Raw genomic sequence first — 23016 nt, forward strand, 5'->3', positions numbered from 1 at the left:
ACAAGGAGTGGGCACTCAGGAAGAGAAAGTGAGGGGACTGTGTTGGAGAGTTGGGGGAGTGGGAAGGGAAGGATAGGGCTCCATTCCTCTGATGGGCAGGGCTGGGAGGGGGGAAAGGGTGTGTTGGGGAATAACTTGTAAAACAACCCTAGCTGGCTGGGCCCCTCTGAGGGAGAGATGCTGGTTCTACCACTTGGCTGCTCAGTCCTCATTCTCCCACAAACTTACCTCAAGACTCAGGTTTCAGTTAATAGACTTTTTGGTTTCCCTCTCCCAATCTGGTTGAACTTCTCTTCTTCCCCATTTTGATGAGAAGTCCAAGTTGGGAAGTCCTGCTTATGCTCTAACTTCAATTTTTCCTGCTGCAGAGGAAACTGATGCATGGCAATGAGAAAGGAAACCAGGAACCCCTCCAAAGAAAGCATGGTCACTCACGAGAACTATCTGTCAAAGGTTGGAGATTTGATGTGTGGCCAAGAGGGGCCTGGGAAGGGTAACTGGCAAGGGATGATGAAGGCTAGGGCATATCTTTTAGGGGGCTTAATTGAGATGGGCTAGGTTTGAGTAGAGATGAGTTGACCCAGTGACCTTCTACTCCCACTCTCGCTCCTCCCTGCCTTAAATTTTCTCAGAATCAGAAGATCCAGGTTCTGCCCCACACAGTGACGTAGGCCTAGGGATCACTTCCTAGGAGGGAAACTGAGGCACTGGGAGGAAGGCTAGGGAACCCCCAAGCCTGTGCCAAGCCCTCCCCCACTCTCCGTTTCTTCCTCTAGGCCTTGCCGTGAACCTTTTTAGGGTTACTAGACCCTAAAAGCTTGAACAGCAGAAGCCTTTACTCTCCCTGCTGTCTTTCATAACATACATGTTATGTTATAACGCACATATACATAAGCACATACACACTGTTCTCCTGACCTAGAGGGGGTGACTGGGGAAGCAAGCATCTTTGTGGTCAACTCGGGTGTGTATGTGGTGTGTGTGCTTCTAGCCATGTCACTGAGCTCATTTGTGTGTGAGTTTGTCTGCATTCATTCATGACAGTGACCGTGTCCTTGTGAGTAGCACTGTGTGTGTGTACGTGTGCATGTATCATCCTGTGTTTGTCCATGAGTGTGTATGTCAGTGTGTTCCAGTCTCTCTGTGTGAGTGTCGTCCCCAATCCCCCATCCCCCCCCCTCGGATCTCTAATTAGTGGTTTGGGGTTTGTTCCTTTTCCCTCCTGTTCCTTCCCTCAGCGGCAGCAGCAGCAGCGGCAGCCTCAGCAGCAGCAGGAACAGCAGCAGCAGAAGCAGCAGCAGCCGAGCAGCAGCCAGGACTCTGGAGTCAGTAGGATTGTAAGATCGGAGCCCGAGTGGGAGCAGGAGTAGAGCTGGCCTGGGAGAGGAGCCGAGCCCTCCCAGGGCCCTCAGGCCACCTCCTGCCTGCACACCCACTGCCAGACCTCCAGAGAGGAGAGACCCAGGACACCCAGCCCCAGATTCCCCAGGTATCTGATACTGGGGAGCTCTGGTAGGGGTTCCCGCAGATGCCCATGTGATTGCTGGGGGGCAAGGTGTGGGACACCTGGACTGACCAACCCTTCAATCCTTCCCCTCAGCATGCCCCAGGACACCCTGACAACTTGCCCATGTCCCTACCCCCTCCTGCTTCCACCTCTTCCCTGGGAGCCCTGTTTCTCCTCTCCCGCCCAGATCCCTTCTTTGGGGAGCTCAGCAAATGGAGCAGGAAATTTGGACCCTCTGCCTCCCTCTCTCGCCCTGCTCATTGGATCCGGAGCCTTCTCCACTGGGAAAGCTGTAATTAGAGGGTGGATCCCTACAGACAGAGAGCAGCCCCCCCACCCCCACCCCCCAGTCCCTTCTAACTTTAGATCTCTTCTCTCCCATTCTCCCATTCTCCCTCCCTCTCCCTCTCCCTCTCTCTCCGGCTCAGCTCTCTCCATCTGCCTGGCTCCTTGGGACCCGTTCCCCAGCCTCAGGATGGCGTCCTCACTGCTTGAGGTAACTGCCCCTCTTCCCCCCAGGACACGAGCCACTATCTTAATGGTCCTAAACCCTGCCCACCCCCCACCTCCCAACTCACACAGTTGCTGTGGTGCTTGTTACTTTAGGGGGTCTCTCTGATGAGTAGAGGAGTGGGGTCAAATGAGCGGGGAGCAAGGGGAGGAGAGAACAGGGCCAGGGGTCAGAGGGCAGACCGAGGAGGAGGAGAGGGGATTAGGTCAGAAGAAGGCAGGACCTCTAAGGTCGGCCAAGCACGCCAACTCTGAGGAGTGGAAAAAGGATGGAAAGAGGAGCAAGTGGAGGGGAAAGTGGGGAAAGAAGGGTGGGAGATAGATAAGCTGGTAGCAGACAGGGGGAGAGAGAGAAGGCCAGAAGGCTGGTTGAATGAGCACAGAGTGGCAATTGGGTATGGTTCCTTGGGTCTTGTCTCCTGGAACTCTTAGCCTGAGTGGTGTCTTGTCTGGTTTGTAGGTGGAGACAGGGCTGGGCCTCTGGACTGTATGTGTAGGAGAGGAAGTGGGCTATGAGAGAAGGGAGAAGGGCAGTCCTGTGCATGTTGGGGGGGTTGACCAGAGGAACTGGTCCCAGGCCTGAGAGGGAACCAAGGAGGAGGGCCAGGGTCTGAGGCCGCCTGCCCAGCTCACAAATATTTAGCTTTCAGCCAAAGACAAACTCTGCTCTATTTTGGGAGTGGGAGGCTCCAGGGCGGGCTAAGCCACTTCCCCTCCAGGCTGGGACCCCAGCAGCCCTTCTTCTGGCACTGGGATGGAAGGAACTAGGGTACCATGGGGGTCAGGGTTTGCGGTCTTGAGAAATCACTAACTCTACCAGGACTTCTGGAGGACTCATGGCACATAATTGGAAAAGGGGACTCAAAGCCACTCAGAACCTGTTTGAACATCCTGAGTTCTCCCTGCTTCCGGGTTTCTGATTTGTTTTTCTGTCACCATCTCTATCATGCCTTCTAGGTCCCTCCACAGGAAGTTAGAGCCCTCCCTTAAAGTCAACCCCCTACAGAAGCCTTCAACCTTCCATATTCCTGGGCCCCTCAGAATCCCCTATCTCTGTTCTCAGTGCCCTAGCTCATGTGCCAGGGGTGATGGGCCAAACAGGAAGCCGACTCATTCAGCCTGTAGGAGAGGTGTGTTTGAGATGGAGCGGGATCGTAACGCCTGTGTTCATTGGCCTGAGTGTAAGTGTTAGAATGTAAACCAGCGACTGCACACATGGCTGGCTTTATGAGAACTCAGGTATATGTGTATATAAGCCAGGCCAAGTGGATACCTTAGTCCAAATGAAGAATGGTATGTTTGTAAGGTTGGGAGTAGTGAGTTTGTGACTGAGTTTGAGTGAATGACATGCAAGCCAATGGGGTGGACACCATGTCCCTTGTCACCGCTATGTATCTTGTCAGGGATCCCCAGGTATCAGGCTCTACTTCTGCTGCAATGAGGACAGGCTGCTCGCTCTGACATTTACCAATTACACTCTATATTGAGCCATCATTGAAAAACACTGTGGTTGGTCTTGAGGAAGCTGGAGGACCAAGGTGCATGTAAATCCTGGGTCTACCCAAGGCAGGGGCAATGTCAGTGGGCGTGGGCATCATGCCAGAGTTGCCAGCGTGGCACTGGTTCCTAGCGGAAGGGCTGGCCCAAAGGCCTGCTGGAAAGACACTGGATTGGGATAACACTTGGCAAGAGAAGGGTGTCATGGAAAGTGGGCCTCTATGTCCCTCACTCCCTGTGAGCTAGAGATGCCCCAATACAAAGGCATTCCAGTCCCTCTGTCTCTTTCACCAATTTTGGGGCACCTGGGCCCTTAACCTTCCCTCCCAAGCCACCACCATCAGGAAGATGTGCCTGGTATGGGTGGGCTCTTTGGCAGTGAGAAGAACTTGGGGTTCAGAGAGGGAAGCAGCTGCTGTATGATGGGGGGCTCACCTGGGCTGAGTGAGATGCAGGGGAACAGGAAGGAAGGAGAAATGAGGGTGGAGGCTATGTGGGGATGGAGAATTAGAAGTTGGGAGAACTAAACAACTTGGGAGGAGGCTGAAAAAGTGGAGAGCTGAAAATCAAGCGAGACCTTCGGTACTCAGAACCCATCGCCAGTCAGCCCTCAGATGCACAGTGAGCATTCCAGTGGGAGGTCAGTCGGGGGCACTGTGAACAGCATGGGAAGAGGGGCTCCCTTCCTGGCTGCACATCTAGGTGAGAGCTGGGACAGCTCCCTTTCTGTACTTTAAGCCTGCCCTTGTGTTGTTTTTTTAACGGATGGTGAGTGGAGGTAGGAGATAAAATAACTGGAAAGTGGGACTCCTGGTTCCCTGGAAAGGTAATGCATTTGATCAGGTGTGTGGGCTCATATTTAGAAGCCTTCACCAGGACTGTCTCCCCAGTTCTCAGGGGAGAGAGCACAAGCAGTAAGAAAAGGAAACTGAGGCCGTAGTGAAAGGTGCCCAGCTCTTGGCCTCTAGAACAGTCTGAATGGGTCTGGTGCTTTCTGCCTTTTCCCTGCCCTCAGGGGCCCTGGGGGCCTCTGCTCCCCAGGTCTGGGGTCTCCTGTTGGCCTGGGACTACTTGCTTTCTTTCACCCCTCCTTCCCTCCCCACACTGGGTGGGGTCCCTGGGCTTGGCTGAGGCCCCTGTGGCCACAGTGTGAGGGCCGGGCGGGGGACGGCGTCGGCGTTTTTAAAAATAAACCGACCGCAGGGAAACCAACGGAGCCGGGCAGGGCTGGGCAGAGGGGGAGGGGGCAGTCGGGGGGAGAAGGCGGGGCATGTGGCCTGGTCTGGGGGTTTTCTGGGCCCGATTCCATAGTGGTTTTCTTAGGTGGGAAATCTGTCTTCTTCCTCCTCCTCCTCCTCCCCCTTTTCTTTTCTCTTCCTCCTTTCTTTTCCTGTTTTCCTTTGCCTTCCTAGTCCACTCTCTTTCCATCCCCTCTTTGTTTACACTGCTTTCTCCTCTCTCTCTCCATTTTGTCTTTTTACCTTTGTGCTTTTTGGGTCCCCGCCTGCCTGTTTCTGCTCCTTAATGCCAGTTCCCCCCTCTGTTTCCCTTCTGCTCCTGGGGGCTTTTATGTCAATTCCTCACTCTGTGCTAGGTGCTTTTCTCCCCATGTCTCTGGATCTCTGACTCTCCCCTTCCTACTCCCTGTTTCTACCTCTCCTTTCTGCTGGGATTGGGCTCCTGCCCCAGCAGCTACCTGCCTCAGCCCACCCTCTGCTTTGGAGATCAGAGGCTCTAGGGGAACCTTGGCTGGGAAAGACCAGGGCTTTTATCATGGTCAGATTTGAGAAAGCTTTTGGTGGCTCAGATTTGGGAGTCCATTTCATCACAGTGGTCAACAGTATCTCAGAAAGAGGTAAGTGGACAGGGAGAGCAGCAGGTTTGCACTCGGGGAGCAGTGCAGGAGTGGTGACTGCACACGCCCCTCACTGCAACCTTAAGTCCCTAGACCTACTTCGAAGATTGGTGTCACACACACACCACATTCTAGGAACTGGTAGGCAGGTCTGGGAACCTGTCAGGTTCTTTTTCAATTTTACCAGGAAGGCACCAGGTACATCAGCTTTTGAGGATCCCAGTCAGAGAACTGTCCAGGGTCAGCTTTAAAGGCCATATTTTTTGGTGGGATTCTCACTAATGGACACATATGTATGTCAGCCAGGATATTCCTGGGATGTCCTGAGGCTGACCCAGGGAAGGGTACCAGGAGCTCCTGAGGATGGTGATCTCAGGGGGCCCTGGCCTGATAGCAGCAGCAGGATGGGCTTTAGGTGTATTTTGTTTCTAAAAGGCCCCCATGTCCCACATCTACATATCTTCTTTTGCTCACTGTGCTAGAAGGGTGAAGAGAGACCAGATATGTGGGCTACATGTTAGGGGACACTGAGGCACAGAGGGGTTTGGCTGTGAGACAACATCTTAGCTCCCCCAATTCTCCACCCTGGTGAGGTGCGAGGACTTCATTTTCTTCCAAAAGGGGTACCAGCTGGCTCCACAAAGCAGGAGATGCCCATTTGCCGCTTGAAAGACATTCTTGCCTCAGCCACAGTCCTGGTTTGGCTGCAGCCCTGTTCCTTCTCAATGTCCCAGTGTCTCTGCCGTCGCTTCCTCTTGCTCTCCAGCCCCAGAGTCCCTGCCAAGAGATTCCTTACCAGGGACATGAGGATGAGGCCTCAGGGAGAGCAGGCTACTGCCTTAGACAAGAGATGAGGTGGAGACAGGGAGCGGAATATGGGGTAATGCTGGGAAAATCTGGAATGAGGGCAACTAGTCTCCTAATATTTCTGCTCCTTCCCATGCTGCTCTTTGAGCCTCATCTTTCCTCTCCAAGTTCCTGACCATGGCATCCACTCCAAACTCTTTCCCAGTGCTCAGGATCCCTAATTTTTACCTCACTCAGGTGCTGCCTCTATCTCCAGATCTTCTCACAGCTATTTAAGAGGTGTTTTGTTTGGAGGCCCTTGCACATCCCCAGCTACTCTACAGTGAGCCCTACTTCCTACCTCTTGGTTTGGGGTGTTAAGCTGCAGTCTTGGGCATTTTCTCTCCTTCCACAATGCTATCTGAGCTCTGCCCTGGGACCCAGTCCTCACTTGTTCCCCCCTTACCTCTGATTTCCCATCTTTTCAATTCTTCCCTGATATCTCTGTTCTCTTCTCCATGTCTCTAGGTCGCAGTCTTAGAGTTTGCCTTTCCCTCTGCATTCTCTTCCTCTCTCCTAATCAGTGTTCCCTCTCTCCCTAGGAGGAAGCTCACTATGGCTCCAGTCCCCTGGCCATGCTGACAGCAGCGTGCAGCAAATTTGGTGGCTCCAGCCCTCTACGGGACTCAACAACACTGAGCAAAGCAAGCACAAAGAAGCCATACTCTGTGGGCAGTGACCTTTTAGCCCCCAAAACCATGGGGGATGCCTACCCAGCTCCCTTTTCAAGCACCAATGGGCTCCTCTCTCCTGCAGGCAGTCCTCCAGCACCCACCTCGGGCTATGCCAATGACTACCCTCCCTTTTCTCACTCATTCCCTGGGCCCACGAGCACCCAGGACCCTGGGCTACTAGTGCCCAAAGGTCACAGCTCTTCTGACTGCCTGCCCAGTGTCTACACCTCTCTGGACATGGCACACCCCTACGGCTCCTGGTACAAGGCAGGCATCCACGCAGGCATCTCATCAGGCCCAGGCAATGCTCCTACACCTTGGTGGGACATGCACCCTGGGGGCAACTGGCTAGGTGGTGGGCAGGGCCAGGGCGATGGGTTGCAAGGGACACTGCCCACAGGCCCTACTCAGCCTCCATTGAACCCCCAGCTACCCACCTACCCATCTGACTTTGCCCCGCTTAATCCGGCCCCCTACCCAGCTCCTCATCTCCTACAACCAGGGCCCCAGCATGTCCTACCCCAAGATGTTTATAAACCCAAGGCAGTGGGCAATAGTGGGCAGCTGGAGGGGAGCGGTGGAGCCAAACCTCCTCGGGGTGCAGGCACAGGGGGCAGTGGTGGATATGGGGGCAGTGGAGCAGGGCGCTCCTCTTGTGACTGCCCCAACTGCCAGGAGCTAGAACGCCTGGGGGCAGCAGCAGCTGGGCTAAGGAAGAAGCCCATCCACAGCTGCCACATCCCAGGCTGCGGAAAGGTGTATGGCAAGGCCTCACACCTGAAGGCTCACTTACGCTGGCACACGGGCGAGAGGCCCTTCGTCTGCAACTGGCTGTTCTGTGGCAAGAGGTTCACCCGTTCAGATGAGCTGGAGCGTCACGTGCGCACTCACACCCGGGAGAAAAAGTTCACTTGTCTGCTCTGCTCCAAGCGCTTTACCCGGAGTGATCACCTGAGCAAACACCAACGCACCCATGGCGAGCCAGGCCCAGGCCCTCCACCCAGCGGTCCCAAGGAGCTGGGAGAGGGCCGCAGCACCGGGGAAGAGGAAGCCAGTCTGACACCCCGACCTTCAGCCTCTCCAGCACCCCCAGAGAAAGCCCCTGAAGGCAGCCCTGAGCAGAGTAACCTGCTGGAGATCTGAGCTGGGCAGAGGGTCTCCAGCCCCAAGGCTATTTGCCAGCCTCTCCTGGCTCCATGGACCACTGCTTGCCCCTCACTCCTTTTGCCCCATGCATGCTGTCTTTTGGGGCTCTCACTATCTCCCCCTTGGCTATTCTGAGCCTGGGTATCTCCCTGCATGCCTCCTCAGCTTGCCTCTTTCCCTTGCCTTGAGCCCATTATGCAAATTGTCATCGTAGGCCCTCACCTTGTGCCTGATTTCTCCACTCCTAAACTCTCCCTTCCGCATTTTCACAGATTCTCTCCTCTGCTTTTACCACACCAGCTCACTTTCCCTCATTTGGGCTCTGAACGTTTTATTTCTCCATTTCACTGTCTTCGACATGCATCCTTCTGCTTCCCATGCTTATTTACCACTATTCCTTAGCTTCCAGGCTCCAGTCTCCCCAACTTGTTCTACTGCTCTCCACGCTCCAGAGTATTCTTCCTTTTTACAAACATAATGATAATGATGATGATGATGATGATGATGATGATGATAATTTATTGCCCCCTGGTGGCCTCTTCATTAGAGACCAGATTTAGGGGGATTGGGGTTAGTGACCTGGCAGGGAGCAGGGTGCCAAGAGGGGGGCAGACCAGTGGGGATCTGATCCCAAAGATGGGGTGACCCCAGGGTCAGGGAGGCTGCCCCCAGTCTTGTATATTTAACCCCTATGTTCCAAGAGAAATGAATAGTAATAATAATAATTCTATTTATCTAAGTTATGATGACAGGTCAGATAGAGTGAGCTGGGGAGGGAGGAGGTCCATTTCTGCTATGGAAATTTTGGACAAATACATTTCTGTAGAAAGCGTTAGTGCAGATCTTGTTAATAGAATTTCTGTGGTCAGGGTCTCAGTTAATGGGGTTTCTCTTAATAGAATCTTTGCTAATAAGGTTGGTTAGCTAGATCTCTGTTAAAGAGTTGATGGGGTATCTCTTAATCAGGGGACCCCTAATATTCCTACCCCAGCCAGAAGCTGTGAAACCTCAAGTCCTATGGAGGGGATGATTGGAATGCATCTCTGCTCCTTGGACCTTAGAACAGGTTCTTCCACTGCCCCTCCCTGACACCATAACCCTATCAGCCTAATCCCTTGTTGCCATGGTTATGGAAAGCCTATAGTTCCTGTCTTCGGCTCTTTGGGGAAGCCTACTTAACAGGAGGAGGACTTTGGTTTGGAGGTGCCTCTCCTGAAGAATAGGTGAGAAGGCTTTCCCTGGGATCAGATTCAAACAAATCAAGTATTTATTGAGTGCCTACTCTGTGCAAGGCACTGTGCAAGGATGGCTAGAAGTTACGAGAAAGAACAAATTGATAGAACTAGGATAAATGAGGTCCCCCGAGCGGATTTGGGTGCATACACAGGCCCCAAACCTGGGACTTCCGATGCTCCCAACTCCACCTCCAGTGACTTTTAAAACCGCTTTGTGCCTTTGAATGCCTTTCCTGTGACTTTGGATTCTCCTTTTCTATCTCCTGCTCCCTCGAGGTCCCAAGTTAAAGGGTTAAAGCCGTTGGAGCTTGGGGAGAGGGTAATATTATGGAAGGAAAGAGATCATGTCCTAATGGAGTCTTTTTTTTTAATTTAATAAATAAAAGTTCGATTTAAAATTTTGTCCTGGTGAGAAAAGGGCAAGAGGAAGGGAGAAGGGTGAGCCACAGGATTTTTTTTCTTTACAAATTGGGGACTCTTCACGGACGTTCTATGGTGCCTGTTTGCACAGTATGTCCGCGGTAGAATACTTCCTCGTCCAGGCTCTCCGAAGGCGGGATTCAGCCTTTGACCTTGTAGAGCTCTCTGCAGAGTTGAGAAGACGGAACGGTTTCTTCGCCGGTTCTTTCTCGGACTCCGAACTAACGGACCTTGGTGGGCCAGTGCAGTGACCTGGCCGGAGCGTCGGCCCCGTGGGCGCAGCGCGGACTACTGCGCAGCCCGGCCGGGGCCCAGCCTAGGGGTGGCTCCCAGCGGGCGGTCCTGGTCTGGCACGTAACCCGCCCCCTGCCCGGGCCTGCAATCAGTTGTGCCCGCCACAGAGTTAGCGGAGGAACAAAAGCCACTCTGTGGCGGCCATCCCTCAACCACAATAGGGCTTTGTGCGGCCCCTGCCCCCAGGGCTCCCCCGCTGGGCCGAGGGGGCGTCCCAGCTGCGCCCCCTGGTCTGGGCCCGACTGCGGGCGGTGCTCCGGCTCACCGTCCCCCTCGTGGGTTTGAGAGCGGCGCTGGGGCGCCGAAGCGGGGGAAGGAGGCGGCGGGTCCGAGGCTGCGAGCGGGGCGGACTCGGGGCGCTAAACCCCTCCCCACCCGCTTGCCCTCCCACCCTGGCCAGGTGCTAAATCTGCCCACAGGCGGGGCGCGGCTTCAAAGGCGCTTTGAAGAAATCCGCGTTCGGAGGACATCTCCAGTGGACTGGGTGCAGTGGCGGGAGGCCGACTGGATGGAGGGGGTTGGGGCGGCTGAAAGCAGGGGGCGCCTGGGAACTGGCCTGCTAGAGGAGGCTGCCCCAAGTGGAACCCTGGCTCCCGCCCCCGCTCGCTCAGCAAGCTCCCTGGGACCCCCCAGGGTCTGGCCCCTCTCGCCTCCCGGTCTCCGCCTGCCCGGTGCCAGCTCCCGCCCGCCGCAGCCCCACGGTCCTCCCCTCCCCAGCCCCTCGGCCCCTTTCATCTTCCCTAGACTCCGCTTGGGGTTTTGCTGGTTTCTGGGAGATAAAAACCGCCTCAAATAGCCGCGGCGCGCCGCCAGGACAAACAGGGCCGGGCGGGCCATGTGCGCCTGGTTACCGGCCCCGACCAGGGCGCCCGGGAAGGGGCGGCGGGCCGACTTCCAGGCACCCAGACTCTGGCGATGGCCCCCGCCTCCCGAAGTGGGGGGCCCATGTCAGAAATCCCGGGCAAGGTCCCGGCGCTGCCTCGGTTTCCTGCCCAAGGAGTAGGGAGGGGCGGTCCAGACCGCCCGCTAAGCTCTCGGAGCCCCCGAGGCTATGGGTCACAGTCACAGTGTCGCCGGGGCCGCCGCGCCCCCTGGCGAAGTTAGTGGAGAGTGCGCTAGGCCTGGACTTCAGCCTCCCCAGACTCTGCTGTGAAACTCATTCAACAAACGTTAAATAAGCAGTATGGGGGAGGTGGCAGCGGAATGTGAATACACATAGTACTGTTCCTCCTCTCCAGTTCACATTACATGGTAAGAGGCAGGCACGCACCTGATAATTATAACACGACCTGTTGGTGAAAATCAGGCTTCATTAAAGGGAGATGGAAGTTGCAGGTCCACCAGTCGGTGGGGGTCTCAGCTCTCTCCACTAATCTGTTAGTCACAGGCTCCCTCTTTTCCTTCAAACCTGTCCTGCTTTCCCTTCTCAAGGAGAGCTTTCCCTTCTCAAGGAGAGCTTTCCCAGCCAGCTTCTTCAAGTCAGTTTTTTACATTATGCTCTTTAAGTCTTCTGTGACTCCCCAGGTGACAGCAAATTAAAAGCGGTCTACTCAAAGTGTGGTCTGCGTGATATCACCTGGGGGCTTTTTGGAAATTCAGCTTCAGTGCTCCACCCAGAATCTGCATTTTAGCAAGATCCTCAGTTTAGTCCTATGGCCATTAACATTCTTGAGCCCCTTGTTTTTTGACTGGAATAATCCTCTTCGGGGGAACTTTTCATGTAGAAAGGAGAGGCAAACACAGAATCCAAGAATGCTAAACTACAATACCCTCTTAATTATCCCATGAGGCTAGCAGATCTTGGGAGTGGGCACTAAGCGGTATACATCTCTGTCCCCTGAGCATGGTCTTTGGAATTACTCATTAACATTTGTTAAGTGAACGAACCAACCAATGCCCAAGGTCCTCTAGTTCATGGTAGTTATGGCTAATGATCCCTGATATCTGGTTAGCACTCTACAATTTATTAAATGGCTTTTTTTCCCATTATTTTGAGTGGGAAACAACCACGTGAGATAATTAGGACTACTGCGAGTGAGGAAGCTGAGGCTCAAAGAATTCAACTATTTCTCTAAAGCCACACAGCTGTAAGCAGAGGAGCCCCCATTCTTTAGACTCCAGTTCTAGTCTCATCCCTTAGAGTTGGAATAAGATCAGTTTCACTTTTTTTTTTTTTCTGGAGTCAGAATGCCTGGTTTTGGTGTTTTTAGGTGAAATTCCTCTGTGTCTCATTCTCTTCATGGTGTTATTACAGTACCTACCTCATGGGGTTATTGTAAAGATTATACAAGCCCTTACCACAAGCTGAGGAAATGTTACTGTTTTCCAGTTTTTCCTTGCAGGAGGCCTAACCCTGCGGGCCCTAGGTTCAGGCGGGCACAGCACTTTCGCTCCCAACGTCTTCGGCTTTCCTTCCGGCGGCTTTCCAGCCAGCTGCCGGTGTATGACACAGTCTGTATTGTCCTCGGAGCGATCCACAGTCCTGGGAGGGTTTAGGTACTTCCCTGAACGTGGCTTATTTGGGACTTTCCGAGCACTGAGAGAGTGGGAGACTGTGTTGGGGAATTCGGAACTGGGAAAAACAGTCTCATAGGAAGAAAAAAAAAAAAAAAACGAAAAGCGCTCCGACTCTTAACTAAGGGGTTGGCCCTGACAACGTGTCCGCGCCGCTCTCCCGCCAGCCGCCAGGCGGCGCGAGGATGCTCCAGAAGTCTGACCCGGATTGCGCACGCGTCCTTCTCCGTTAATCGTCCCTTCACTTCCGTTGAGCTTTGTAATGCCGTTTGTCCCAGGCGACTACCCGTACGCATCCGAATCTAGCCCGGGAACTAAGGAGCGGGACCCACGAGTTTGCGGATTCCGGGCATCCTCGGGACGGCAAGATGTGCTCACTGGGGTTGTTCCCTCCGCCGCCGCGTAGGGGTCAAGTCACCCTATACGAGCACAATAACGAGCTGGTGACAGGCAATAACTATGAGAGTCCGCCTCCTGACTTCCGGGGCCAGGTGGCCGGGGCGAGAAGGGAGAGGATCTTCAGGGATGGGGCGGAGTCTGGGAGAACCCAGGACCAGAGACTGTGGGGTGGGGGCGGGGTTGTACCCCTCACACTGGCGGACTGGAAACCGCCTGGCTGCGGCTGGGGAATAAAAGGGATGGGATTGGATGGAGGATGAGGGATGCTGAGGAGCTGTGGGGAAGGCCTAGAGGGAGTAGAGAGAATGAGGGCGAATCGAGAGAACGTGAGAATGTAGGAGAACTATTGAAAAGTTGGAGACAGTATCTGGGAGAGTTGAGAAGGCACAACCTGGAATGCGTTTTTCCATGGTGTTGCTGGGAAGGAAAAGGAAGAACACTGACATTTGTTGAGCGTTTGCTATGTAAAGAGTCTCTGAGCCAGGTGCTCACAGATGTTATAATAATCACAGCAACCCTGTGAAATATTATCGTAGTTTCACAGATAAGGGAGCTAAGACCTGTTTTCCAGTCTCACAGGTGTTATGTTTGTGAAAATGGGAACCAAGTCTCTGGAGCCTCTTAAACTAAACTCAGCCATGGGTTGGGGATAGCAGGGCGTTCAGCAGAGATCTGGGGAAGTGACTGACTCAACTGTCACACCTCTCACTTCTGGGCTATAGTGGATCAATCTTCCTGTCCTAAACCTGACTAAGGATCCCCTGAAAACCCCTGGGAGGCTGGACCATGGCACAAGAACTGCTTTCATCCATCATCGGGAGCAAGTGTGGAAGAGATGCATCAATATTTGGTGAGACATGGCAAAGGGTCTCCAGGGCCACGGTCTGCATATCTTCAAACAAATGGGGTCACCACCTCTCTGCCTTGGTTTGCCAGGCTCTCTCTAGCTCAGAGCCTTATGTCATTCAGTATATCAAATTGTCAGTTCTTATTGTGGAACTTAGGCAGTGCAACAGAATTCCCATTTTATCTCCAATGACTTGGCTTTGCTTTCTAGATTGATTATGTGAACCTGCTCCCTATCCCTACCTCATGCCATTAGCACTGTCTGAGCATTGAGCTGAAGTCAGTAAGGTTAGGTATAAGGTGGCAATGAATAATTTCATAGGTCATTCATTTTGCACATGTAGGATTCAATTCCTGGCTGTGCCGCTTTTTAGCTGTGTGACTCTGGGCAAATTACTTAATCACTCTGTCCCTAAGTTTCTTCATCTGTAAAATGGGAGTTTGTAGTGATTAAATGAATTAATGGACATGAAACACTTAGAGAGAACAGTGCCTAGCCCATATTAATCCCCTCGAGGGTTAGCTGTTATTATCATTGTCATGTGTAGGGTGAATTCTTAAAAATGAAGTAGCTGGGTTCAAAGGGTATGTTCATTTGTAATTTTGTGACCTGTTGCTAAATAGTACACCATTGAAATTGTATGTATTTACAGTCCTACCAGCAGTGTATGGGTGAGAGTCCTTGTTTCTCAAAACATGATATCAAACTTTGAAAGTTGGTAGTGAAGTATGGTTTAATTTGCATGTCTATTTGTGTGAGTGAAATTAAACGTCATTTCATTGTCCGAAAGCCATTCAGTTCTGGTTTCTTTCCCACTTCCTGCCTTTCCAGCTGCTGCTGCTTCTCTTCTTTCTGATGTCCCTTAAATGATGGTGTCCTGGGTTGGACTTGCAATTGATGCTCCACACCCGGGTGTTCACTTGTTTACCAAACACTCTCTTTTGGATATTCCACAGGCATCACACACTCAGCATGTTCATAATTGATCTCTTCATTTTCCTCTCCAAACCAGTTTCTTTCTTGTGTTTTTCGCCTCAAGGAATGGCCTTACTATTCATTCATGACAAGTAGTTTGAGCCCAGGCTCTGGGTTAGGCAGACAGGTTGAATTCTGACTCTGCTACTTCCTAGCTAGGTCACCTTGATAATTAATCTCTTCATGTTTTCTGTTCTCTCATTTAAAAATGCAGATAACAGTACCTATTTTGTAAGGTTGTGATAGTGGCTAAATTAGATGATGCATGTGAAGCATCTAGCCCAGCTCTGACACACTGTAAGCAGTATTAGCTGCTATATATAGTTAGTACCTAGGTGTTTCTGTTGATACTCTCTTTCCTTTACTAATGTCTAATTGGTTCTCAGATCCTGGCATTCTACTTCTTCAAGTTCTTAAATCTACTTTTCTCCATCCCCTTTGTTCAGGTCACTTTAGCCTTTTTTCTAGGTTCCTGAACTAGACTCTTAACATATCTCTTTCTTTCCATTCTTGTAGCCTTCTAATTTGCAGCCAGACTGATCTTTCTAAAATGCCAGTGTGATCAGTTCATTTCTCTGCTTAAAAACCTTCTGTGGCTTTCCATTCACTATCTCAGGGCAAGTCTTGACTCCTTGACCTATTCACAAAGCCCTGAAGGACGTCTGAGCCTTAGTTGCCTCACTGGCATTCTGCCCATTTTAGTGTGATAATTAAAGGACGATAGATAAAGTGCATGACACATAGTTGCCACTCATAAATGTGAATGCTCTTCTTTTTAATACATGTTTATTGACTGAATAAAACTTGTAGAGGGGAGACTGAAGAGGATCAGAGTAATTTGACTCATAGCTTCCTCTCATCAGGCGTGATATGGGCCTATTTGGGGTGCTGAATGAAATTGCAAACTCGGAGGAGGAAGGTAAGTATTTTTCCCTCCAGTCTTTTCCAGTTTTGTGGTTGGCGTCTCACCTCTATGTTCTCCCTAACCTATTAGCTCATCCCAATTACCTATTAGCTCAGCCCCTTTCCTGTAGCTCTATTTTCCCTGGCTCAGTTGTCTACATTGGTGTCATCTTCACTTCTCCCTTCTACCTATGTGAGTGGGTATCCAGACAAATTGTTGGGTGGAAGGACCGGGGGAGTACTCATTCTTGCTTGTCTCTCACCTAAGAGGGTGCCTAGTGAGAGCCTTTTGAATGGTTTAATCAGAGCTGCTTTTTCAACCCCACAGTGTTTGAGTGGGTGAAGACTGTGTCCAGTTGGGCTGTGGCACTCTGTCAATGGGCCTCCTCCCTCCATGGGTCCCTGTTCCCCCATTTGTTGGTAAGTTTGGCTGCCTTCCCTGGCCCTCCCCACTCCTGCCTGCCTCTCCACTTCCTATCCCTTAAGGGTTGGGTGGAGTGAAAGACTGTAGAAGGCAGGAGTGGTCCAACTTCACTGTGGAACTGTTGAGGGGATAAACTCCCTTTGTCCCAGTGTGTCCTCTACTGATTTTGATTTTACAGCTCAGGAGTGAAGATCTGATTGCTGAATTTGCTCAAGTTACGAACTGGTGAGTGTATAAGCTCTGGGGCTTTTGTGGGAAGTCCTGAACCTTGGAACTTCTTTTGGGAAGAGGGAAGTCAAGGCAGAGACTCCTCTCACCCCTTTTCAGACTGCTGCCCACATTCTCACTCCTACCTTCTAAAAAAAGAAATAAAAGAAAAAGTGAAACACAATGGTGTGCTCATGTGGAAGAGAATTTGAGCTTCCTGGCTGGGGTATGGGTAGGTGCACGTTCAGACTCAATGCTCACTCCTACTCCAGGTCTAGCTGCTGCTTGCGGGTCTTTGCATGGCATCCCCATACCAACAAGTTTGCAGTGGCCCTACTAGATGACTCCATCCGTGTGTATAATGCCAACAGGTATGTGGGGGCCTGCTGGGTTGGCTCTTGACTCTTTAGGCTCCATAGATTAGTCTTCCCTTCACTCTCTATCCTTGGGCCCAGGGGAATCCTGCAGTTCCTGGGTCTGGTCCACAGGGCTCCTTCCAGAATTGGATGTGTCCTTTATTCATATTTAACTGTTATCCTTCTGTCCCACAATACCCTGGGGCCCTGGATGATCAGCTTACTGGTCTGTGAATTTGTCTGTTAGCTGTACTTAGGTCCCCTGAGCCTTAGTGTCCCTGCTTTGACTCAATCCCCTACCCTTTTACCCCAGCACTATAGTCCCCTCTCTGAAGCACCGGTTGCAGAGAAATGTGGCAGCTTTGGCCTGGAAGCCCCTTAGTGCCTCTGTCTTGGCTGTGGCCTGCCAAAGCTGTATTCTCATCTGGACCCTGGACCCCACTTCCTTGTCTACCAGGTGAGTTCCAGCAGCTTGTCTTTAACCTTGGCCTGAGGGCTGTGGCCATGCTAGGGGTAGTGAGGAGGGCTGGAAGGAGAAGTTCTTTGTCCTCACAGCACTTCATATGGGAGAAGCAGACCTAAGGTCAAGGTGGAGGTGCTGAGAATAATCTAGAGGAAGAGATAAAACTAGGGGCTTCTGAGATTGCGGAAAGTATGTACCTATGGAGGGATTAAAAAGTAGAAAGACTGTCAGATATAGGTTTAAAGTAAGGTGGGAAGGGAATTAAAATGGATATAAGTTGAAACCAGGATAACTAACTAAATATAAAACCAGAAACTGGTTCTTTTAATTATGAATGAAGAAGTAAACTTTTTTGCCAGTCTTATTAAGGTAAAAGAGAATATATTAAAGTACACTATTTTCAGAATGGGAAGAGAGATAACCACAGATACAGAAGAAAATAGAAGAATTATTAGAAAATATACACAAGTTTAGACCAACAGATTTGAAAATCTAGAGGAAGTGTTTGATTTTCTAGCAAAATATAAGTTACTAAAGTGGATTATAGAAGAAATTAAAGGGAGGAATTATACTACTATAAAAGACGCCAGGCTAAGATGGTTTTATGAAAGTTCTAATTGTCAAAATTTAATGTTATTTGAATTAATCCAGACCATAGAAAAATTTAGAAAGTCTCCTGTTTTATTTCCTTTTAATAAACTTCATTATGGCATAATTTTAGATTGTTAGAAAAGTTGCAAAGAGAGAGTTTGGTATACCTTTCACCCAGTTCCTCCATTTTTAACATCTTATATTTATGCTAACATTTGTCAAAACTAACAAACTAACATTTGCACATTGTTATTAACTAAACTCCAGATTTTGTTCAGATTTCACTACTTTTTCCATTAATGTCCTTTATGGGTCCCAGGATCCATTCTGATTTATTTTTATAAAGCATATGTAACCCAAAAACCTAAACCTGAAAATAGTAAAAGAAAATAAATATTTGAGCATAGATTCAAAAATTCTAAATAAAATATTAGTGAATAGAGTCCAAGAGTATATTTTAAAAAAATCTCAAGTAGGATTTTCCAGAAATTAAAGACTATTCATCATTAGGAAATCTAGTCACATGACTTATTACATTAGCAAATTAATGGAGAAAAATGCTTATATCAATAAATGTCCTTCTCACAAAGCAGACATTTCAATTGAAGACAAAGTAATATAGGAATTCAAAGAGACAACCTAAACATAAGAGTTTTTACTCAAAATCAGCAGCTACTGTATTAAACTGAAATACGAAGTACTAAAAGTATTTCCAATAATGTCAAGATAAAGACCGAGATGTCATTGTCACCATTATTAATCAACATTATTTTTGGAGGTTCTAGTGAGTGCAGTAAGACAAGAAAAAGAAATGTGGTAAAATCTTGAAAGAAGAGAAAATTATTCTTATTTGAAGATGATATGATTTTATGCCTAGATAAAATAGATTAAACTAAAAAAAACTTGTTTGATTTAATAAGAAATATAAATGTAGTAAGGTGACTGGATCCAAGACATTGAAAATGTAATAGTTTTCCTTTATACCAACAATAATAGTTGAAAAATTGAAATGGAAAAAAATTCTATTTACAATAGGTAAAACAATTACTAAATGACTAAAAATAAATTGTTAAATTTATTTGATATTAGATATCTGAAGACATTTGAAGAATATTAAACAAGAGCTGAATAAATGGAGATAAGCTATATTCCTAGATAGACAATTTAATCATAAAGATGTCAAATTAAGTGTACTTTCAATTACAATTCTGATGGGATTTTTGTGAACTGCACAAAATTATATTTAAGTTTTTATGAAAGAATAGATGTGGAAGACTTGCCAAGAAACAAGTTAGAAAAGGAATATTGAGAGACTTGCCCTACCAGGTATTAAAAAATATGTATGTGTGTGTGTGTGTGTGTATTTAGATTTTTATTATTATGGTGACATTAGTTAACAAGTATTAAAATATTTTATGAAGTTACAGTAATAGGAAGTTATTGGCATAAGAATAGATAAACAGATCAATGTAACAGAATAACATTCAGGAACAGATCTAAGAATATATGGAGATTTAATGTATGAATGTGGCTTTCACTGTAATAAAGAAGTTTAGAGGATGTGGTTCCATAGTGTAGCAGTTAGCATGTCTGCTTTACATGCAGAAGACCCTGGGTTCACGCCCCAGTGGAGCCACGGTCCATGGTCTCCAGCCATGCTACCCTGAACAAGCTCAATGTCTGATCTCAGAAGCTAAGCAGGGTCAGGCCTGGTTAGTACTTGGATGGTAGACCACCTAGGAAGACCAGGTGCTGTAGGCATAAAAATAATTAATAAGGAAGAAGTTTAGATTTCTTTTTTTCAGTGGTATTGGGATAATTAGCTATACATTTAGAAAATAATAGTCCTTTACATTTATGTAAATAAATACTAAGCAGCAAAAGAATAAATGTTAAAAGGACTAGGAAAAAATGCAGAACATTTTTTGCCTATTCAGAAATGATAATATTAATAAAATTAAGATGTTTGATAATATCTAGTACTAGCAAGAGTAGGAAAACAAGTATTTTTATATACAGTCAGTGGGAGTACACTGTGGTACAAACTTCAGAAAATAATTTGTTGGCATATTTATTTTTTTAAAGATGCAAACCTTCTGCCCCATTCCATTTTAATCCTTTGTTCTACACAAATAATGACATGAGTACATAAAGATATAGAGAATATATTTTGTACATTGTTTGTAATAAAAATTACAGACAATTTAAATGTCCATTTGTGGAGGCATGACTAAATAAGTTATAGTTATCTCTTCAGTGGAATACAGTGGAGTCACTGAAAAGAATGAGCTAGGTCTCTAGGAACTGACCTTAAAAGATAACAAGATTTACGTGAAGTTAAAGAACAAGTTGTAGATCAGTGGCCTAAAATCTCACTGGAGCTAATGGTAGTTATAGCTAGGTGGAAAAGGGAGAGGGTGGCATTAACTCAGGCAGAAGCCTATACCTGTCAGGCCAAGTGTGTGGTCCTGGAGTTGTAAAGCTGAATGATACTGTGGTGCCCTCAGGTAGTTCCCAGCCTAGTGATGGAGGCGGACCCACAGGCAGCATCTTTATGACAAGCAAAAAACAATTCAGGAGCAGATGAGGGAGATTAATTCTGACAAGGAAAGGCAGAAAGACAAGTTTTGGAGCACAGGATAAGTTCTAGAGAGTGGAAGATGACTTTGGAAAGGGAAGAGATTGGACAATATCATGGATTATCCCAGGCCCCGGGTGGGATGTTCCTGTGGGGAGGGCTCTCATCTAGGACAGAGCATGATATCTTCCCAGCCCAGCACCTTCTAGATTTAGTCATCAGAAGTTTTTGTCTTCTTGAGACCTATAGTGAAAGCTTATTCCCTTTCACCCATTTTCCTCTGTGGACCTACTGGTGTTGACATTGCCCTTATTTTTTCTTTAACTTCCATGATCCTTATTAATTTTTCCCAGTCTAGATTTGAGCTCCAAGGGGCCAATGGGATTTAGAAATTTTAGGGGCTTTCTTCTTGTCTTCTGACTCCACACCATTTCCCCTTGGTAGACCCTCTTCTGGCTGTGCCCAAGTACTCTCTTACGCTGGACACACACCTGTCACTAGCTTGGCCTGGGCCCCCAGTGGGGGGCGGCTGCTCTCAGCTTCACCTGTGGATGCTGCTATCCTGGTGAGTTGGTCCCCCCAACCCCCACTGCCCCCGCTTCTGGTCATTTTAGCCATCCCTCAAATTAAGGAAAGAGCATTCTTTGCCAGGTGGTAGAAAATATCTCCTGCAGTAAGGAGAGTTAATTGTCCATATATTCTTAAAATTATCCAGAGAGGGAGCTGTACCATCCAGATTCAGATTTAAAATTGTGCCTGCTATAATTATGAAACCTATTTCCTTTTGTTTTAACATCCCTTTTCCTGCTTCCTCCATTTTTGGTTCTTTGTACCTGAATGAAGGGGAGCTGGCTATGACACGATAGGGTGCTTGAATTTCCTTTGTCTCTCTCTTTGTCCACACTCTCCTAGGTATGGGATGTCTCAACAGAGACCTGTGTTCCCCTTCCCTGGTTTCGGGGAGGAGGGGTTACTAACCTTCTCTGGTCCCCGGATGGCAGCAAAGTCCTGGCTACCACTCCCTCAGCCGTATTTCGGTGAGTGGGAAGAGGACAGAGGGAGGGCAGGAGCAACCTGGAGCAAGGCACTTGGCTCCTGGAACTCCCAGCAGGCAGAACATTCTGTCCCCATTCCCATTCTTTGACCTCATTCTGGGACTGACAGAGAGGGAAGTCCAGGTTTTGGAATGCAGAGATCCTAAGCTGTGATCTGTCTGTCTGGTGCAGAGTCTGGGAGGCCCAGATGTGGACGTGTGAGAGGTGGCCTACGCTATCAGGGCGATGTCAGGTAAGATTCATAGATGCTGGGGAGGAGGTAGTCCCCTGGTTCCCCAAGTCTGTCTCCCCACTTCCTCTACTTTTCCTCTTATAGTCTCTTATAGACCACCCTTCCCCCTGCTTTTTGCTCCCTGACCCCAGACTGGCTGCTGGAGCCCAGATGGAAACCGGCTGTTATTCACTGTATTAGGGGAACCACTGATTTACTCCTTGTCATTCCCGGAACGTTGTGGTGAGTTAGGGGAAATGTATCAGGATGTGGAATATCTGGGGTAATGGAAGGGAAGTAGGAACCCTCTGGAATATGCTGTTCTGAAGAATACAGGGAGGTAAGAACTGGGAGCCTTAAGAACTGTTGATGCCTACAATGGGAGAGGTGGCAGGAGACCAGTGAGAGGCCGGTTTCCTATACTGAAGTGTCTCTGCCCTTATCCACAGGTGAGGGAAAGGGGCGCGTTGGAGGTGCAAAATCAGCAACGATTGTGGCAGATCTGTCTGAGACAACACTACACACCCCAGATGGAGAAGAAAGGTGAGCTGAGTGGGTGAGGGAGAGGCAGTGAAAGAAAGGTGGAATGGGCCATGCTGAGCTCTCCCAACCTGTTCTGATCCACAGACTTGGGGGAGAGGCTCATTCCATGGTTTGGGACCCCAGCGGGGAGCGTCTGGCTGTGCTCATGAAAGGTAAGAGGTAGGAGGAAGGACTTTGCTTAGGTCACAGCCATCTTCCCATTAATTCAGTGTCCATGCCTTGGCTATAGTTCTTCTCTGCCCCTGCCCTGCGATTCTGCCTCAAGTTCCTTCTGGCCCTGTATCCATTCCTTTTAGGAAATCCACGAGTCCAGAATGGTAAGCCAGTCATCCTCCTCTTTCGTACTCGAAACAGCCCTGTGTTTGAGCTACTTCCTTGGTAAGTGCTAGGTAGGCCTTTGGTCTAAGCGTCTCACTAGCCTTCCCACACAAAATCCACATCCACTACACCTGCCTCTACTTCCAGTTGCCTGCTTACCTTTTCTTCCCCTAGTGGCATTATCCAGGGGGAGCCAGGAGCCCAGGCCCAGCTCATCACTTTTCATCCTTCCTTTAACAAAGGGGCTCTGCTTAGTGTTGTGAGTATCCAAGGCTGCTGGGGTTTGGGGAGTTGGGTGGAGGAAGTGAGGGTTCAGTTACTGTGTGGCTCTGTCATATGGCCTTTGAGCCCAATCTGATAAGACTTTTTTTCTCCTCCCTCTGTAGTGCTGGTCCACAGGCCGAATTGCCCACATCCCTCTGTACTTTGTCAATGCCCAGTTTCCACGTTTTAGCCCAGTGCTTGGCCGAACCCAAGAGCCCCCAGCTGGGGGCGGAGGTTCTGTTCATGATCTGCCCCTCTTTACGGAGACATCGCCAATCTCTGCTCCTTGGGACCCTCTGCCAGGGCCACCACCTTCTCGGTCCCACTCCCCTCACTCCCACTTCTAATAATAAAAAAATTCCTTCTTTGTTTTCCACTCAATTA

General features: G+C 49.1%; 2 protein-coding genes across 5 annotated transcripts; both read left to right on the forward strand.

Moving 5' to 3' along the window:
* Positions 1 to 1294: 1294 nt before the first annotated feature.
* On the forward strand, positions 1295 to 9622 carry SP7 (Sp7 transcription factor). 3 transcript variants are annotated; one of them, XM_016142589.2, is made up of 3 exons: positions 1295 to 1489; positions 1936 to 2003; positions 6758 to 9622. In XM_016142589.2, exons 2-3 carry the CDS (start codon positions 1983 to 1985, stop codon positions 8030 to 8032), a joined length of 1296 nt encoding a protein of 431 aa, XP_015998075.2. In that variant the 5' UTR covers positions 1295 to 1489; positions 1936 to 1982; the 3' UTR covers positions 8033 to 9622. The 3 variants fall into 3 exon arrangements, with proteins under 3 accessions (XP_015998075.2, XP_015998076.2, XP_036092137.1); XM_016142590.2 differs by lacking the exon at positions 1936 to 2003; XM_036236244.1 differs by lacking the exons at positions 1295 to 1489; positions 1936 to 2003 and adding an exon at positions 4826 to 5369.
* Positions 9623 to 12746: 3124 nt separating this feature from the next.
* Positions 12747 to 23013, forward strand: AAAS (aladin WD repeat nucleoporin). Of its 2 annotated transcripts, none has more exons than XM_016142723.2 (16): positions 12747 to 12989; positions 13620 to 13747; positions 15583 to 15638; positions 15951 to 16042; positions 16225 to 16271; positions 16526 to 16624; positions 16923 to 17066; positions 20686 to 20806; positions 21154 to 21278; positions 21468 to 21528; positions 21660 to 21750; positions 21957 to 22050; positions 22135 to 22202; positions 22347 to 22428; positions 22543 to 22627; positions 22755 to 23013. In XM_016142723.2, the coding sequence occupies exons 1-16, from the start codon at positions 12867 to 12869 to the stop codon at positions 22977 to 22979; spliced, it is 1641 nt and encodes a 546-aa protein (XP_015998209.2). In that variant the 5' UTR covers positions 12747 to 12866; the 3' UTR covers positions 22980 to 23013. The 2 variants fall into 2 exon arrangements, with proteins under 2 accessions (XP_015998209.2, XP_036092136.1); XM_036236243.1 differs by having other exon boundaries at positions 12794 to 12989; positions 16216 to 16271.
* Positions 23014 to 23016: the final 3 nt, after the last annotated feature.

The sequence above is a fragment of the Rousettus aegyptiacus genome, unplaced genomic scaffold (genome assembly GCF_014176215.1).
Source record: "Rousettus aegyptiacus isolate mRouAeg1 unplaced genomic scaffold, mRouAeg1.p scaffold_m13_p_2, whole genome shotgun sequence".
NCBI classification, from domain to species: domain Eukaryota; kingdom Metazoa; phylum Chordata; class Mammalia; order Chiroptera; family Pteropodidae; genus Rousettus; species Rousettus aegyptiacus.

Bases quoted from the DNA above. Each gene is read 5' to 3' on its own strand.
- AAAS (XM_036236243.1), top strand. From the start codon at position 12,867: ATGTGCTCACTGGGGTTGTTCCCTCCGCCGCCGCGTAGGGGTCAAGTC. The intron at 16,043-16,215 runs GTAAGTTTGGCT...CTACTGATTTTG, and splicing joins CCCTGTTCCCCCATTTGTTG to ATTTTACAGCTCAGGAGTGA. The intron at 22,051-22,134 runs GTGAGCTGAGTG...TCTGATCCACAG, and splicing joins ACCCCAGATGGAGAAGAAAG to ACTTGGGGGAGAGGCTCATT.
- SP7 (XM_016142589.2), top strand. From the start codon at position 1,983: ATGGCGTCCTCACTGCTTGAG. The intron at 2,004-6,757 runs GTAACTGCCCCT...CTCTCTCCCTAG, and splicing joins TGGCGTCCTCACTGCTTGAG to GAGGAAGCTCACTATGGCTC.